General features: G+C 42.3%; 2 protein-coding genes across 2 annotated transcripts; one reads left to right on the plus strand and one right to left on the minus strand.

Moving 5' to 3' along the window:
- Positions 1-768: 768 nt before the first annotated feature.
- EFCAB10 (EF-hand calcium binding domain 10) lies at positions 769-8,229 on the plus strand. Its single transcript, XM_009908965.2, has 4 exons — positions 769-869; positions 1,092-1,256; positions 1,476-1,559; positions 8,183-8,229. The coding sequence occupies exons 1-4, from the start codon at positions 770-772 to the stop codon at positions 8,227-8,229; spliced, it is 396 nt and encodes a 131-aa protein (XP_009907267.2). The 5' UTR covers position 769.
- On the minus strand, positions 2,990-17,614 carry RINT1 (RAD50 interactor 1). Its single transcript, XM_009908961.2, has 14 exons — positions 17,140-17,614; positions 16,551-16,743; positions 16,157-16,398; positions 15,830-16,003; positions 15,602-15,751; positions 14,295-14,451; positions 12,432-12,542; positions 12,065-12,290; positions 11,316-11,453; positions 10,253-10,452; positions 8,994-9,208; positions 8,174-8,354; positions 7,965-8,083; positions 2,990-3,290 (listed from the first exon to the last, which is right to left on the minus strand). The coding sequence occupies exons 1-14, from the start codon at positions 17,145-17,147 to the stop codon at positions 3,077-3,079; spliced, it is 2,328 nt and encodes a 775-aa protein (XP_009907263.2). The 5' UTR covers positions 17,148-17,614; the 3' UTR covers positions 2,990-3,076.
- Positions 17,615-17,944: the final 330 nt, after the last annotated feature.

Genomic DNA, 17,944 nt, shown 5'->3' on the forward strand with positions numbered 1-17,944 from the left:
TCACCAACCCTGACCGTGTGTGAAGGTCGTTTGCATGTGGTGCTTGGGGATACGGTTTAGGGGTGAACCTTGCAGAGTGGGGTTGTCGGTTAGACTTGGTGCTCCTGAGGGTCTTTTCTAACATGTTTCTGTGATTCTGTGAAATGTTTAAGCCAAAAGCATGTAATTTGCTTTCCCCATGATGCAGCTGTGATACAAACAAGTAACTTGGCTGGATGTGATGATTTTCTGTTCTAGTGCTAATGTGATGACATCTAGGCAAATTATTTGTTTTGCTTCCCACTTTCTACCCATTGAAGCAGTGGCTGTGCAGTCTGTAAAACCTCGGTAATCCCATTTCCTCTGCCTCGATCCCCTGGCCACTTCTCAGTACAGACTGAACCCACCCAGTACACGTCTGGGTGGCGGTATCCCAAAACCCCTGAGGCAGAGGAGGGCAGGAAGAGTGCTGATGGTTGGTTTGGCATTACGCAGCCCTGCGAGGCGCAGGTTTGGCTCGATAATCCTTACAGCTTCTTTCCAATTCGAGTTCGTTCCCCTGTGATGCCCTTAGCAGACCGAAGGGGCACCCCGCCTGCTCTGCCGAGCGTCTGCTTTCCCTCCCGCCGAGCCCCCACATTCTTGTTCTTCCCTGCGGCCCTCACCGCGCCTGCGCAGCTCCGGCCCGCGGCCGCTCCCCACCCCGCCCCCAGAGGGCAGTGCCGCCGGCCTCCCTTCACGCCGCGTCTCGCGGGGCGGGGGCGCGCGTGCGGTGTCCCAGCGACGCGGGATGGCGGCTCACGAGCAGCAGAGCGGCGACTACCTGCGGCGCCACCGGCTCCCCGAGCTGCTGCAGCGCCTCGGCGCGCTGCTGCTCCACCACCGACCCGGTGCGCGGCTGCTCCACGGCCGCCCCGGGGCGGGGGAGGGCAGGGTTGGGGCGGGTTCCCGTCTCAGCCCCGGCAGCTGCAGAGCCGCCTTCCCCACACGCGCACACCCTTCCCGCAGCGAAAAGCGGGATTAGGGATAGCGGGGGGCAGAAGATGGGATCGTGTGGCCTTCGGTCACTAGCGAATTGTCCCTCAGCTCTGGGCACTTTTACTTCGTTGCAGAAAGCCCCCGCGAGTTCCTGATCCAGGTGTTGGAAAGGGTAAAGGCTGGAAAACGAGACGACAGCGAGTACCCTTACCTGATGGACGAAGGCAACCTGGAGGCCATGTTCAGCTTGCTGGACGTTGTAGGCCAAGGCCACATAACGGCAGCACAGTACAGAGAAGGTGTGTCTCACCTGAACGGCAGCTCACGGGGTTGTTTTACACAGAATTACTAAAATAGTTTCAAAACTACCCATCTGTATGCTTTAAAAGTATCCACACCTCTGCCACTACACAGCTTGGAAAGTTAGAAAAGGTACATACTTTATATCTAGGCTGCTGTAAGTTACTGATTGAATCTTTACAAGACTTGCATAGGAAATACTCTTTCCTTCACTTCAGCTCTCAAAACTTTGGGACTGAGCACTGAAGATGTACAGTTTGAAGATGATATGAATATCACACTGGATATATTCAAGGAAGAAGTGTAAGTTTAATTCAAAGTTTTTGTTTTGGGTGGGGGCATGCACAGAAGAGATACCTTACTGCTATTTCCTTTTAGTTTACAAAATTTGCTGGGTTAAGGTTAACCCATTTATTTTGCGTGGCAATGTTTTTAAATGGTCAGTTACTGGCCCAGCATTTCTTAGCTTCTGTAACATGAACCAAACGTGGCATTTTCCTCCACCACCTCAGTTCCAGGATCTAAAGGGCTCACATTACTTGCCTTTCAAGTCAGAGAGATAAGTTACTGGGGAGCCCAGGGGTTCAAATACTGATCTAGAAATGTGAAATGGTGTCATCATCTTTGCCAGAGGTAGCAGCACAACTGTAGGTGAAACAAACTCAGGATAATTTCTTATGGTCAAGGTACAGTTCTGGAGAACTATTTTTTGGTAATGCGCAATCTCTGACTGGCAACAAACTAATTATCCTTGTTATCTAACTACATTTTTTTTCTATTATAGGAAGAAAAAGATGCTGGAGAGCTGGGCTGTGTGTTAGTTTGAGCAGTTGTCTGTTACTGATATTAAAAATAAGCATCTGACTAAATGCTGCTTCTGGTTTATCAGCTGTGGATAAGCGACCAAGTAGCATTCTCTTTTTTCCCTATCATTTCCCCCTTCTTTAACTGGCTGAAAAGGACAGGCAGGGGAGGGCAATCTTTGTATTAGCAAAAGTAGTTCTTGGATTAGGCGGTTAAACACCAAAAAGTAGAGATTTCTTTTACACAACAAAACGAGTGCGGTGGGGGAGTTTCCTTCTTCAGTTTGTAACTTACAGTAAGAGGTTGTTAGTTGTTGGTTCATTACCATGGAATAAAATTAAGAGTGATTTTGTTTCTAAGTCGGTTTTGGGGCTTGTGATGTGTTGGTTTGTTGGCTTGGGTTGTTTGTTGTTGTTTTTTTTTCCAAAGGAAAGACACACTTCACCAAATCAGAGTACAGCTCCAGCTGAAGAAAGCAGCACTTCCCAAGAAGATGCTATTTTCAAACTTTCAACATAGTATTTATGCAAATTTTTAAGGGAAGAAAAGTTTTAAAAAAGAGAGACTCTGGTATAGCAAAGGATTGTAAAGGTTTGTATGAATAAAGGACAAAAGTGACATATTCCTTCCATGTTCTGTTCATACACAATTTAATGTAACACCTATCAACTGGGATGTATAGATGTATAGTACCTGTTTAAGTGAAGATGGACCAGTGCACAAGGAGTAGGTGTCCATATTGTGCACAGGTGTATTTACACCGTAAGTGCTCTTTATTCCTTGTGCAGCACAGACCATTGCTCACTGGAGATGAAGACTGATTTAGCTTCTGAATGCAATGGCATGGGAAATGAGATCAGCACAGGCAATAGTATTTTGAGTTATTTTAAAATGGGTATACAAGACATAAAATTAGACCACTCATTCAGTATTGTGAAAAATAATCCAGGCTTAGTGCTACTGTTTGATATTAAGTAATCTAGACTGAAGTTATTAACCCTTTCTGAAGAAGTATTTATTTCCCTGTATTTGGCCAACTAGCTCTCAAACTGAGAAGGATCTCAACATCCTTTTGAGCCAATTTATAAACTCCCAGTTCATTTAATGCTGCTGTTGCAGATGGCTGGTTTAGCTTTGATGTTTCATTTTCTGAAGCTGACTGTAGTACATCCTTCAGAAGCAATGCAGAGCCAACGTTCAGGTTCAAGATGATGCAGGCTTCTTTTACACTAGAGGAAAAAGTTACGCAGATTAATGTGAGAAGCACCCGTAAGATACACTTCTCTTTTTCTGCTAACAGTGACTGACAACAAAAAACAAAGTAAATCTCTGTGGACTTCTGAAAAGGGTCAGACGTATTAAACTGAAAGGTATTGCCTAGATCAAGGCAGATATTATACTTTTTCTCAGTGTCTAAGCCATTTCCATTATGTGTATTTCATAAACACCAGTATTTTGGCTCCCAGTGTTCAGCATGGCTTTTGCTTCCCAAGTTTTTCCACTAGCATTAAAATTACAGAATAGGATTTACCACTTTATGCATCAAAAGAAGTGTGAGCACCAGGATAAGAGAATTGATTCTCCCCCGCTGCTCTTGTGAGACCCCTCCTAGAGTACTGTGTCCAGTTCTGGTGGCCCCAGAATAAGGGAGGCATTGAACTGCTGGAATACGTCCAGAGAAGAACCACAATGATGATCAGAGACCTGGAGAACCTTCCCTACAGGGACAGGCTGTGAGAGTTGGGACTGTTAGTCTGGAGAAAAGAAGATCAAAGGTGACCTCATAGCAGCCTTCCAGTACCTGAAGGGGACCTACAAGAAATCCAGGAAAGAACTTTTTACAAGGGCTCATAGTGATAGGATGAGAGGGGACAGCTTTAAGCTTGAGGAAGGTAGAGTTAGACTAGAAATTCTTTACAGTGAGGGTTGTGGATTCCCCCACTCTGGAGTTGTTCAAGGCCAGGTTGGATGAGACCTTGAACAACCTGTGTAATGGAAGGTGACCTTGCCCATGGCAGGGGGGTTTTGGAACTAGATGATCTTTAAGGTTCCTTCTTGAACCATTCTATGAATCTGGCCTTCCCTAACTATGTTTTCCCCTAAGATAATTACAAACTTCTTACACAGTACATTTAAAGAGCAGTTCCTAGAATCTGAATATTTTCCCTAATAAATATCATTAGGGAGCAAACAGATACCTTGTACTTGTCACATTGTTTCTAGTCTAAATATAGCCAGGTACCCATTATGCATCATTTATGATGGTTCCTTCATGTATGCTTCCTCTTATGCTGGCAATAATGCGCACGTGTCAATTACATTTATAATGGTGATGTGTTAAAAAAAGTTAAACCAGAAGATAACACACAAACACAACAATTTAAGAATGCAAATACCTTGGCTTTGAAGGCCGTGCTCCATAATAAAACATTAAGACTCGTGCCCCATTAGCCTAAGAGTTTAGCACTAGACTCTTCAGAAGACTAGACTACTTACAAAATACTAGCCATGAAGGTAGCTTCTCATCAATGAAAGCAACTAGACTGCTGTACAAGTGGGAACGTAGAAAAAATACTGGTTTAAACTAACAAAGAAAACGTAATATGTTTGATCTATATCACAGTACATTAGAGGCTGGAAGGGTCCTCCAGAGATCATCAAGTCTGACCCCCCTGCCAAAGCAGGATCACCTAGGGTAGTCTGCACAGGAGTGCATCCAGGTGGGTTTAGAACGTGTTCAGAGAAGATGACTGCACAACCTCTTTGGGCAGCCTGCTTCACTGCTCTGTCACCCTCACTGTAAAGAAGTTTCTCCTCGTGCTGAGGTTAAATTTTCTATGTTCAATCCATCCCTCTGACTATTACCCTCTGCTGGTAATACAGGCTGGGAGTGATGAAATTGACAGAAGGGCACCAGGGCAATTAAAAAGGAGTTCAAGGCCCTCGGACAATTGATTGACGGGGCAGGAGCGCAAGTGGTGTTCTGCTCAGTTCCCTCAGTGTCAGGGGAGTACACTGAGAGGAACAGGAGAACTCATGCCATCAACAATTGGCTCAGGGGATGGTGGCAGCAGCAGAATTTTGGTTTCTTCAATCATGGGGCAACTTTTACTGCACTTGACCTGCTGGGTCCTGATGGGGTGCAATTATCTATAAAGGGCAAGAGAGTCCTAGCACTAGAGTTGGCAGGGCTCATTAGGAGGGCTTCAAACTAGGTCTGAAGGGGGTGGGTGAGGAAATCTACCTGGACTTCAGCAAGGCCTTTGACACTGTCCCCCACAGTAAACTGCTGGCTAAGCTGTCAGCTCATGTCTTGGACAGCAGCACTGTGTGCTGGGTTAGGAACTGGCTGGAGGCTGAGCCCAGAGTGTGGTGGTGAATGGTGCCACAGCCAGCTGGTGGCCGGTCACCAGTGGTGTCCCCCAGGGATCAGTGCTGGGCACCAGCCTCTTTAACATCTTCATTGATGATCTGGATGAGGGGGTTGAGTCAGTCATCAGCAAGTTTGCAGATGACACCAAGTTGGGAGCAGATGTTGGTCAGTTAGAGGACAGAGGGGCTCTGCAGAGAGACCTTGACCGACTGGACAGATGGGCAGAGTCCAACAGGATGGCATTCAACAAGTCCAAGTGCCAGGGGATGCACTTTGGCCACAACAACCCCATGCAGAGCTACAGGCTGGGGTCAGAGTGGCTGAGAGCTGCCAAAGAGAGAGGGACCTGGGGGTGCTGATTGACAACTGCCTAAACATGAGCCAGCAGTGTGCCCAGGTGGCCAAGAAGGCCAACAGCATCCTGGCCTCCATTAGGAATAGTGTGGCCAGCAGGGGCAGGGAGGTCATTGTGCCCCTGGACTCTGCATTGGTTAGGCCACACCTTGAGTCCTGTGTCCAGTTCTGGGCCCCTCGGTTTAAGAAGGACATCGAGACACTTGAAGGTGTCCAGAGAAGGGCAACAAGGCTGGGGAGAGGCCTTGAGCACAGCCCTGTGAGGAGAGGCTGAGGGAGCTGGGGTTGCTTAGCCTGGAGAAGAGGAGGCTCAGGCAAATTAGAATAAACCAGGTTGGAAGAGACCTTCAAGATCATTGCGTCCAACCTATCATCCAAGACCACCTAATCAACTAACCCATGGCACCAAGCACCCCATCAAGTCTCCTCCTGAACATCTCCAATGATGGTGACTCCACCACCTCCTCAGGCAGCCCATTCCAATGGGCAATCACTCTCTGTTGTAGAACTTCTTCCTAACCTTCAGCCTAAACCTCCACTGGCACAGCTTGAGACTGTGTCCTCTTGTTCTGGTGCTGGTTGCCTGGGAGAAGAGACCAACCTCTGCCTGTCTACAACCTCCCTTCAGGTAGATGTAGACAGCAATAAGGTCACCCCCGAGTCTCCTCTTCTCCAGGCTAAGCAACCCCAGCTCCCTCAGCCTCTCCTCACAGGGCTGTGTTCCAAACCCCTCACCAACTTTGTTGCCCTTCTCTGGACTCGTTCCAGCAAGTCAACCTCCTTCCTAAACTGAGGGGCCCAGAACTGGACACAGGACTCGAGGTGCGGCCTAACCAGTGCAGTATACAGGGGCAGAATGACCTCCCCGCTCCTGCTGGCCACACTGTTCCTGATGCAGGCCAGGATGCCATTGGCCCTCTTGGCTGCCTGGCCACACTGCAGGCTCATGTTCAGCCTACCATCGACTGGTACCCCCAGGTCCCTCTCTGCCTGGCCACTCTCCAGCCACTCTGACCCCAGCCTGTAGCACTGGTTGTAGCCAATATGCAGAACCTGGCACTTGGATGTGTTAAATCTCATGCCGCTGGATTCTGCCCATCTGTCCAGAGATGTCCAGGGAGACCTCATTGCCCTCTACAACTACCTGAAAGGCGGTTGTAGCCAGGAAGGGGTTGGTCTCTTCTCTCCAGCAACCAGCACCAGAACAAGAGGACAGTCTCAAGCTGCACCAGGGGAAGTTTAGGTTCGAGATGAGGAGAAAGTTCTTCACCGAGAGTCATTCATCATTGGAATGTGCTGCCCAGAGAGGTGGTGGAGTCCCCGTCCCTGAAGGTGTTCAAGAGGGGATTGGATGTGGCACTTGATCTAGTCATGAGGCCTAGTCATGTGGCCATGGTCTAGTCATGAGGTCTGTGGTGACAGGATAGACTCGATGATTTTTAAGGTCTCTTCCAACCTTGGTGATACTGTGATACTATGATACCTGTTCTTCCTTGTCTTCTTATTGCGCAGAATCAAAAAGAGCTTGGTCCCACTCCCCTCCAGTTGACACCCACCCCTCAGATAATTATACACATCAATCAGATCTCCTCTCAGTCTTCTCAAGACTAAACAGCCCCAGGCCTCTCAGTCTCTCTTCATACGGGAGATGCTTAAGTACCCTAATTGTCCTCAGGGCTCTCTACTGGATTCTCATCAGCAGGTCCCTGTCTCTCTTGAACTGGGGAGCCCAAAACTGGACACAGTATTCCAGGTGTGGTCTCAGTAGGGCAGAGTAGAGTGGGAGAAGAAGGTCCTTGCTGGACACACTTTTGATGCACTCCAGGGTACCATTTGCTCTCTTGGCCACAAGGGCACATTGTTGTCCCATGGCAAACTTGCTGTCCAGTAGGTCTTTCTCTTTGGAGCTTCTTTTGTCCCCAGCTTTGGAAGTCTGTGCCCTTTGTATTTCTTCCCTACGTTAACATCCTGACCACACAAAATACTCCAGAACACATGCCACAGTTTGTTGCTATGCAAGTGAAAACTGCACAAGCAGAACTTCCCTATTTGTAAGCACTGGAAGCATAAATGATCCTTATACAATCAAAGCCAACTCTGAAAAACTCACTGTAAAACATATTCAACTGAACATTCACTTCTGAAATACTGGTAAATCAGAAATTTGACTACTTACTGCTTGAAGTAGTTTTCTGGCCTCTTGCAGTAGTGTGAAAATAAAGGGAACAGATTTCGACTCATGTCAAACTGGAGTTGTGCTGCTCCTCCTTCATTGAAATGATTTGCCATAATTATCTGCAAACACAAAGAGGTACATCTGCTGTTTCAGCTACAACTGACACTTACTACACTGTATTCCATAGGGCACAATTGGCCGATACCTACTTCCTGATATATGTATATATCCACTTTCTCTGCAAGCATCTGCCAGAAAACTTTGAACAGCGAGTGACAGAGCTGCTGTTCCAGTTGTAGCAAGCGGTCTCTTAGGGTCAATAACATTGGGCAAGCTGTGCTTGATAAAGACATTACTGCTTGCTCTGCTTGAGATGGTAAAGATAACCACCTGAAAGAAATTATCACACTGAAGTCATTGTAATATGTATTACAACTGCAGTTAAAATTATCCTTTAAGAAAAGCAAACAAACCCACCCCAAACCTTACCCAATTACAATGGTTCAGACAGAGTTCTCCCCTCCCATTTCAAATCTAAAAGTAACCACAGGCTCGTGCTATATCCAGATTTCATTATATATTAAACTCATACTTTAGGTATAAATTTATGAACATGTCATTCACAGAACCCCATCTAATCTGAAAAAAAAAATTAAAATTAAAATCAAGTGGTTGTATTCCTTTTATGAAGCATTTCAGAAATTCTACTTGGGAGCAAACATTCAAGCAGCCTGTGAGACTGTAAAGACAGAACAAGTCATTATAGGCATATCGTGTTAACTCTAGAAAATAATTCTTGTCAAAACTAGAATTCTTCCTAGGGTTTTCAAGATGATGCTCCCACTGATTGTGGAACTGCTTTAGAAAATGTAGCAGTAAGATAGTCTTAAAATAAACATTAAAAGAGTTTTCTGAAACTTACAACCCTTTGCTATTCCTATTCAGGAAGATAATTTTCCCTATATTTACCTCAATATTTTTAATATGAAATAATATTGTAATATGGGAAAAGAGTAAACTGACAATCACCTCTCTTTTTTGTACAGCTTTGCTGCATCTCTGACCTCTCTGAAGACATGATCTACTTGCCGAGACAGCATGTCGTGTTTCAGGCGTTCCAGGAGCTGAATCATTTCATCAAAGACAGAACTCTCCATTGAAGCCAGCTGCCCTAGCTGCAGTTTACTGACAGCATTACTTTCTGCACAAACCTCCAGCTCAGCCTGCTGTAGCTGCAAGAAGAACTAGAGAAACAAAACCAGATTATGAATAGTTCAAAAAGCTTACCATTTCAACTTTGCACTGGCCCTTTAATAATCACAGCTCTAGAAAACACTCACCTGACATATTTATGAACTTGAGGGTTTAAGATTTTAAAACTACTTTCTTATCTTTACCCATGGTCTTAATCTAGCAAAAAGCAAATCATGGTGGTTTAATCCTAGCAATGGAACTGATACGGGTCTCAGAATCAAGAGCAGACAGATAATGAAAGAGACCTTAAGAAATACCGAAAAGGTATTTAAGATTGACAGCACAATACTTAAAAACAACAATACCCTGCTTTTGATCTTTTTGATGTTCACAAAAGTGAAGTACAATCTTTAATTGTCATTTGTTTGCAAAATAATTATTCATTAAATCAAATAATCTGTTGGACTGACAACAGCAAGAAAATGGATCACGTCTAATATGACACTGGTTACCACTTGGTTTTGCTTTCAGGCAGATCAAGATGCTTATCCACACTATACAACATGAAGGCTGAGAGAGCCACAGTTTCCTGTGAAGATGAAAAGAATGTGCAGGCTGCTCATCTTGCACACGATACCCATTACTTTATGTGCAACAGGTGTTTTTGACTTATGTACCAATAACCACTTTAAGCTAACCTGCCATGGGAGTAGTTGGTACATAGGCAACCGCATGCAATTCAACAGCAAAGCTGTTAACACTGGCTCAGAGATCTCCAAAAATCAACTCACTACTATTTTCCGCCCCCCCAGTCCAAAGCATACAAAGGAGATTGCTTTGTCTGTTCAGATTGTTCCATTCCCCCCAGGCTCTCTTTGCATTTCTATAGAGAGTTTATAATTAATGCAACTTGTATCTCAAACAATAACCTGTCCTTATTTATGCATCTCTTCTCAGTCTGAATTTACATCTTGTTCTGGTTTTTTCATTAATCAATTCTTCTGAATACACTTAGATAAAGGGTGTTGAAAGTGTTTGTTATGAAAGAAATACCCAAAGTCTATTTAAAATTTTATTTAAGTATAATCACTTACCACATTGTCAGCCCAGTCTGCTAACACTGTTGCTATGTAGTTAACAGCATTAAGGATTGCACAGTATCGGAATCCTAAAGAAGCTCTAGTCTCTTCCTTCATCACTTGAGTTAATCGTATCCTGAAATCGTCAACTAACTCCTTCTGTAGGCCCAGGAACTGCAGTCTTCTGGAAGCTGATGGAAGATTCTTGTACCTGTCTGGAAAGACATTCATAAAAGGCTTTTAGGTTTTCCAACGCTGAGTAACAGCTCTTCAAAAAAGTAACATTAATCATCTTTATACAGCCCAACACCTAGGAGGACATCACACAGTATTTAAAACAGCTGACATTTCAGTAATTTCACGGAAACTACTCAATGCAAAAGCAACATGTACAGAAACCACATTCTTCCTCCTCCTGATTCCACCGGTATTTTGTATTCTAACACTTGAAGCAGTACATGGTCATACCACACTGTTCAGTGTGGTCCCTACTAATTGTCTCCTGAAAACTTACTTGCTCTTAATGCTCTGTCCCACCAAAGCAGGCATTCTAAGTTGTCACAGATTTAAAAGGAATGGTAGCATTTTTCTATTAGTGCATTGTAATAAATTATTACTCTCAAGTATGAGCAAGCTTTAATATTCTAAATATCAAGTTGGGTTTTTTTTAATAATTTGTAAACAAGTCACTAGCTAAAGATTACTCCTGCTCGACTTAGCGTCCAAAATACAGAATGAGTAGAAAAGCTTTTATTGCATTGCAAACATCACAACTTTGCAGCATTATTTGCTGAGTACTGCTGACAATTTCTTTAGTCAAGAAATCTGTTTTATAGAATCACAGAATGGTCCAGGCCAAAAGGGACCTCCAAAGGTCACCCAGTCCAACCTCCCTGCAGTCAGCACGGACATCCTCAACTAGATCAGGCTGCCCAGGGCCTCGTCAAGCCTTACCCTGAGTATCTCCCGGGAAGGGGCCTCAACCACCTCCCTGGGCAACCTGTTCCAGTGTTCCATGAAGTTTCCTGAAGTGCTTTTTTACTATTCATTCAAAACAAGAACAATGATTATAGATTACCTGTTATAACTAACAACAGAGTCATAAAAGTTTCAGCACAGTCTGGAACTTTCATTTCATCTACATCGGTGATATCTTTGTATTGTGATATCCATGCAGCCTCCGATGAAAGCATAGAGTCCATTTTCTGTAGAGCAACTGGAACACACAAAACTTGTAAATTCTTTTAAGTTTTTAATAATAATTACAAAATCTCCTAGCAAAACCTCCTCTAAAATATACAAACATAAAAGCCTTATCTCTATTAAATTCAATTTTACATTTTCAGGTTACAGAAACTACTGATGACTAGCTTCATACAACCCCAGCTTCAGTGTATCGCAGTTGCAATGCTATTAACTATGCCAGAGTTGGGGGGGTGTGGGGGGGGTGTTGTTTCTGGGGTTTGGGGGTTTTTAAATAGTTGGCTTGCTCCTTTCCAATACATTTCCCTTTCATTTTTCCAAAGTTAGTACCCTTCCCCTATTTCAATTTGAAGTCCATCCTTGTCTGCACACAGGTAAATTGGTTTAAAAACAACCCTACTGGATTCTCTGCAGCTTAAGGGGCAAAAGTCCTGAAACCCACAGAAACACTGTCAAGAGCCTAACCAATTTTTAGTCAAAATAATCACAGTATAAAAATATGTATATCTCATGCAGTAGCCTTGTCCAAGTGACTTATCCTATTTGAGAAGGCCATTCTATTTTTGTTAAATACACACATACTTTCTAATTGTGCAATATAAATGACAAAATCTACAGTCTTACATTTTTTTTCCACTGATAGCCACCTCTGGAAGCAGGATTCTTCTGACAGAATATGCATGCAACTGGGAAAGCTGCTGAGATAACCATGAACGCTGTATAACTCTCTCTCAAACAGAAGTACCTCATCCACAAGGTGACAAAAGAGTGTGTCATCGTACAGCAGACATGGAATATCAGTAGCCAACTTCTCCAAAATCAGCATTACTAAAGCACGAGAGAATTCAAGCTTTTGGGAGAAAAAAGTGAGTAAAATTGTCACAAAACACATACATTGACTTAAGTCTCACCACATACTTAGTGAAATCAGTGGAACTGGGCTTACACAAAAATTTATGGTAAGCTGACTCAAACCTATGAAAGTCCTTACCCCAGCATTCACTGAAGATCCTGCCTTGTTCAGTATTGGCTGGATTTTGTCATCAAGGAACTTTGCATGATTTCCAATCCACATGAGTACTTGTGTTAAATACCACTCAGGCTTATTTTAAAAAGAAAAGATATTATTAATTGCAACCAAACAACATTTATTCAAGTAATACTAATATTTTAAGTCGAACTTCTGAAAATAGCAGTCTCTTCCCCACCTTCTCTGGATCTCAGATCATGCAAGTCTTTAGTTATCTTCTACTGGGTTTTATTTTCATAAAAGCAGCATTATGTTTAATAAATCAATTAATCTGTTCCTTCTCCATTTATTATAATCTCTACCTACTTCACTGCTTTCTCACTCATAAGGTCCTCTTTTCTGTTTCACATACTTCCTCCTGTTCTTCTATGAGGTCTTTATTTCTTACTACAGCAAAAAGGATGCATTCCTGGAAAAAAAAAAACTCTTCCCAGAAACTCTGTCACTGTATCCAACCACCACTCCACCTTTCCCTTGGAAGTAGGAAATCTGTCATGTTCTCATTTCACATTTTAATGCCTTTATGCTTTTCCTTTTTCCAGACTAAATAATATGGGTAAATAATTAGCGTTAAAGCAAACCAAAGCAGTTCCTGTCCTCATGACTCCCAGCAGCCGAAGGACCTTCTGTTGAAATGCACTTGCATTTTCCACATTTTCTGTGTTCATTTTCACTTGCCTACTGAATTGTTGGTTGTTTGTTTGGTTTTTTTTATACTCCCTTCCTCCCCAGCTTGCCAAGATCATTGTGATCTCTAAGCTTGTCCTCTGAAATACTCATAATCCCTTCCAGGCTGATGTCTTTCAAGGGTATTTTCTTTAGTCCAAGTTATTATTTGGGGGGGGGGGGGGGGGGGGGGGGGAACAAACCACCAAACAAAAAATGACACAACAACAAGAAGCAAACACACCTAATTTGAGCACAGCCCTGTTGGATTATCTTTCTGACCTGACAAAAATTGCCTATAAACTCTCCTTCATAAACTTTTTTAGAAGAACAGTTGTTCACCTGTTCATCAATTTTGTCTTGGATGTAATTTTCCGCTCGCTTACGGTATCACTTTGTGCAGTTCTAAAAAATCTCTTCGTCATTAGCGTATGAAACATTGTTTTTAAAAGCACTGCAGTAGCAACTATCAAAGTTGCAAATATATTTAAACTTACCCAAGACTGTCAACATAAATACACAGATTTGCGTAACTAAACTTGCACAGAACAGCTCCAGATGAATTAGAGTAGCATTAACAACATGTTGAAACCTGGTCCAATGATAATTCTCAGATAAAAACCCTCAGTCTTTGCAGGTAATTCATACAAGAGAAGTCAGTTTCTTGTTGTATGTCAGCGATAAAATTTAACCCAGAAAACTAATTATGTAATGCCTTACATAAATGTCTTTAACAGCAGAATCCAACATTTTCAGTGTCATGAAAGTAGCAAAACGCAATGCTAGAAATCCAAGTTGCAGCTTTGTACAGCCTTTGAGCCTGAGTAATAAGGAACTGTGCAAAACCATTTCCAAGGAGACAGAGGTAGTTAATTGTAACTTCTGAAATGATGGGAGTCAAGCTAAGATTGTAGTAATACAGCCAGGCAAAGGCAAAATACTGCCTGGGCCATGGAAAATGCTTGTGTATCTGAAAGGTCTCCAAGTGCAACCCTGATGTCTGTCCACACTTATGTAGGCACAAGAACTGCACAGTTTTGAAGAATCAACAGCTCACAGAGCAAAGTGTGAAAGCTGTACAATTAAAATATAGCAATCTGTTGTTTAAAGAACCAATTGTGGAAAGAAAAAGAGAAAACACACTGCTTTCTCCCATACCTTGTTTAAAATATTGGTTTGTTTATTTCCAGTGAAATGGTACTTGAATCTTTTCTGAAGAGGATTCAGCATGATCTGCATCGGAAGGATAATGGGTGGTGATGGGGGTAAAGAGTACTTTCCTGGCAACTGTTTAGGTTTGGTTAACAGCTCATCTCTGAGTTTCACAGTCAAGGATAAATTTAACTGTTGGATTCTCCCAGCATCATTATTTCAATGAAATAGGTTTATACAAATGAACATTTCTGAGGTCTTCAGTTCTTACTAATTGAAAGCAGCATTATGTAATCAATAGTATTCCTCAAATATGAAGGATACTAAAAATATTTCAGTTTATCTGCTATTTAATACACCTTGGGCTGCTAAGGATTATGTCTTCAATTCCAAAACAAGTCACTTAATTCAGTCTGATTTAGGAAACCTGTATCATTAAAAAACTCCTCACAGAAACCCACCATTAGTAGTACCAAACACAGGGGCTGTCCCAAGAGACAGACTTACTCGTATCTGTTAAAGGAGGATAAAAGAATTATGAGATTAATAAATACATCATTTCCCCTTTTCAAGTAACTGATTAAGTGACACAGCCTGCCAGACTAAAGCAGTTACCATTTCAGAGTTGAGTAAAATGACCTTTTATTTTCTACTTCATGATTTTAAAAAATCCCGAAACAAAGGCACCACATCCAGCATAAATTGCTTGGCTGAGTTCTATCTATGCTTCATTTAATTGGGGGGGGGATAAAAAAGTAACAGGATCAGCGGCAGTGCCTTCTGATTAGCCTCAGAGGCAGACTACTCTTGCAACACAATGAAAATCCTGCTGTAGTCTCCCAGTTTTTTGCAAAGTCTCCTGCTGAGAAATGCATCTTCAGCTTTCCCTCTTTTCCTTCTGGGACAGGACACAGTAAAAATATTAAAACTGACTTCAAGTAAGACTATGAAATGAAATGAAAAGCATTAGCTGTGTGAAATAAAAGACACATCACCGTTTATTAACATGGGTAATATTACTGAACTATATGAGCCCTGATCCTCATGAAACCTGAGCTGGCAAGCTGGCACCTACCATGAGATCACTAGCTTGGATGAATTGGAATGATAATGTTGCCACTGCCTAAAAGTTTGGCACATAGCATTTTGTAAACAAACAACAACAAAAAACCCAAACCACCCAACATTGTCATGTTAATACAAAAGCAATGAAAATTCAAATTATCAAGACTTTAAATAATTCTCCTTGAGAATACACATCTCTAACACTCATATTTCTTACTAAAATACACCTCAACTAGTTAAAAGGATACGAGATCTGCAATTTCAGAAGCTGACAAAACAACATCTCCAAATTGTTGTATACATCCGGAGAGCTCGCTGGCGCAGCAAGGCCAAATACTTGAGATTGTGGTGGCCCCACAAAGGGCCAGTGAAGCTGGGTGAGTACCTCTTCAAAGTCACTGCAAGGCAAAACAAGCACTGTAACATGACCTTACAGCACAATGCAAAGACAAAAGGAGTGACAGTACATCCCTTACCTAGACAATTTATCCTTAAGAATTTTATGCCAGAATTTAACAGTGGATCTCACAAAAGCAAGAAGATGAGAACAAGATGATTCCTGAAGTTTAATATCCAGTTCTGCCATGAATGCTAGAGTACTGGCTGCCTCTGGAACATTGTTTGTCATCAGATACTGTTGAATGCTATCACTATAAAATATAAGAAGATTCAAGGCAAAAAAAACCTGCATTAGAATTAACAGAAAAACATCATTTGTATATTGAAAAATGAAGATAAAACTTCCTTATAGCTGAAGTATTTAAGGATAGGAGACACGTGGTGCCCAGTCTCAGAATCTTTACCTTAACTCTTCTATTCGTGAAATCCATTTCAGATAGGCCAGGTGTCGTTCAATCTCTTCTACTTGACCAATCAGTACATCAAGATCCTCCATCCATGGCTGAGCTTTCAGTAAGTGGCTACTGACTGACTCAAATAGAAGAGTTTCATCTTCTAGAAGCTGATTCAGAGACTTTTTAGAGTCCTCAGCATTCTTTAAGGCATTCTGAATTCTTTTAGGGACTTCTGATGAAACTGTAAGGACCTAAAGTCACAGAGAAGTCAGAGATAAAAACACTGCACTGTGTAGCACAGTACTTTTTGAGACCTTAATACATTGCTTTAGTTTAGTTAAATATACTTCATCAGTCATACAGCATAGTCAAAAGAATAAAAAAAAAAAAAAGAGATGCTTACCTGTTCTTCTAACTGCTTCTTATTTTCAGACAGTTGATCAATAAGCCTGTCTAGCTTCCTAAGAGAATCATAGTCATTTCCAACTTCTCTTTCCACAAACTCAGAAATATAGTATGGGATATCACAATGATCCAGATCTCTAGTGACCTCCTTGCTACCAGCAGTGGTTGCCATATTTTCTTTCTCTGCAATGCTGATTAGACAAGTTTTCATTAGCCACCACTAAGTCAACACAAACAACTATTGATCTATTGAGCGCACAAAACTTCATCAAAAGCCAGGCAGTTCAATTTGAAACACCAAATAAAACATTCACTAAGTATACTGCTTTAATTTACTGGCATAAGTCTTAACTGAAAAATTACAAAAGCCTGCTCACGCTTGCAGCTGGTCACTTATCATACATTACTACTCAAGGGAAATATGCTTCCTAATTTCTTTCTTCACCAGAGCTGTTATTTAAAATATTTTTTATATATATATAAATATGTAGTTTCTACATATGCAAGAAAAACTCAAGAATACCAGAAAAACATTTTTAATGCTTTTTTATATACAAAGGAAGATAGCAAACAACATTCTGGTTTACCTTTTCATATAGTTTAGGATGTTCCAGAGATCTCAGCTGATGACCAATGTGCCGCTAGCAAAGTATCCACTCAGGTCTGGCAATGATTGGTAAAGTAGAAGCATCACTGAAACACTTGTTACACTCTGTTTTCTTACCAAGACACTTGCTGACCCATATGCTTGGCAGCATCAAGAGCAAGCTAGACCTGAAATTGAGAGGGTGATCACACACAGTGCAACAGAAGAGGCCACAAAGTTCAATTCTCAACTTTTTAATGTCTCTTTTAAAATAGTATTTTTTAATGGATTTTGTATGTTTGCACTCTTATCTGTTATGTACTTTAAGTGAAAGCCCCTATTAAACAGGCAGCAGGAGTAAGAAAATGGTGTAGCTGACAAGCAAAAGTTGGAGAAGCAATAGAGAGCACCAGAAAGAACAAACTGGGAGACCCAGTGCATTGCTTAAGTGAATAAAGAAAATAACAGTAAAAAGCACCGTGCTGCCTGCTGCAATGGAAACAAATACTGCTGCATTAGACTGCTGCCCAAGTAGCACTCCTTTCTTGCTAGAGACAAGTATCAAGATACAGGAGACACGCAGCTCCACACCCACCTTCGCCAGAGGCCAGACAGTTTCAAGGAGCGTTAGAAGACTCTTTGGGCCCAGGGGAGGCTCTAAGCGAGGCCCTCCGGCGCCCAGGACCCAGATCAGGCGGCAAAGCAGCCTCTTTCCCCGCTAGCCGTTAACGCCTCAGCAAGCCCTTCTTCTGCTCCAAGCTCTGCCTCCAAGCTGCGCCTAGAGCTCGCAGGCAGGACGACACCCA

Source organism: Dryobates pubescens, chromosome 27 (assembly GCF_014839835.1).
Source record: "Dryobates pubescens isolate bDryPub1 chromosome 27, bDryPub1.pri, whole genome shotgun sequence".
In the NCBI taxonomy this organism is placed as follows: domain Eukaryota; kingdom Metazoa; phylum Chordata; class Aves; order Piciformes; family Picidae; genus Dryobates; species Dryobates pubescens.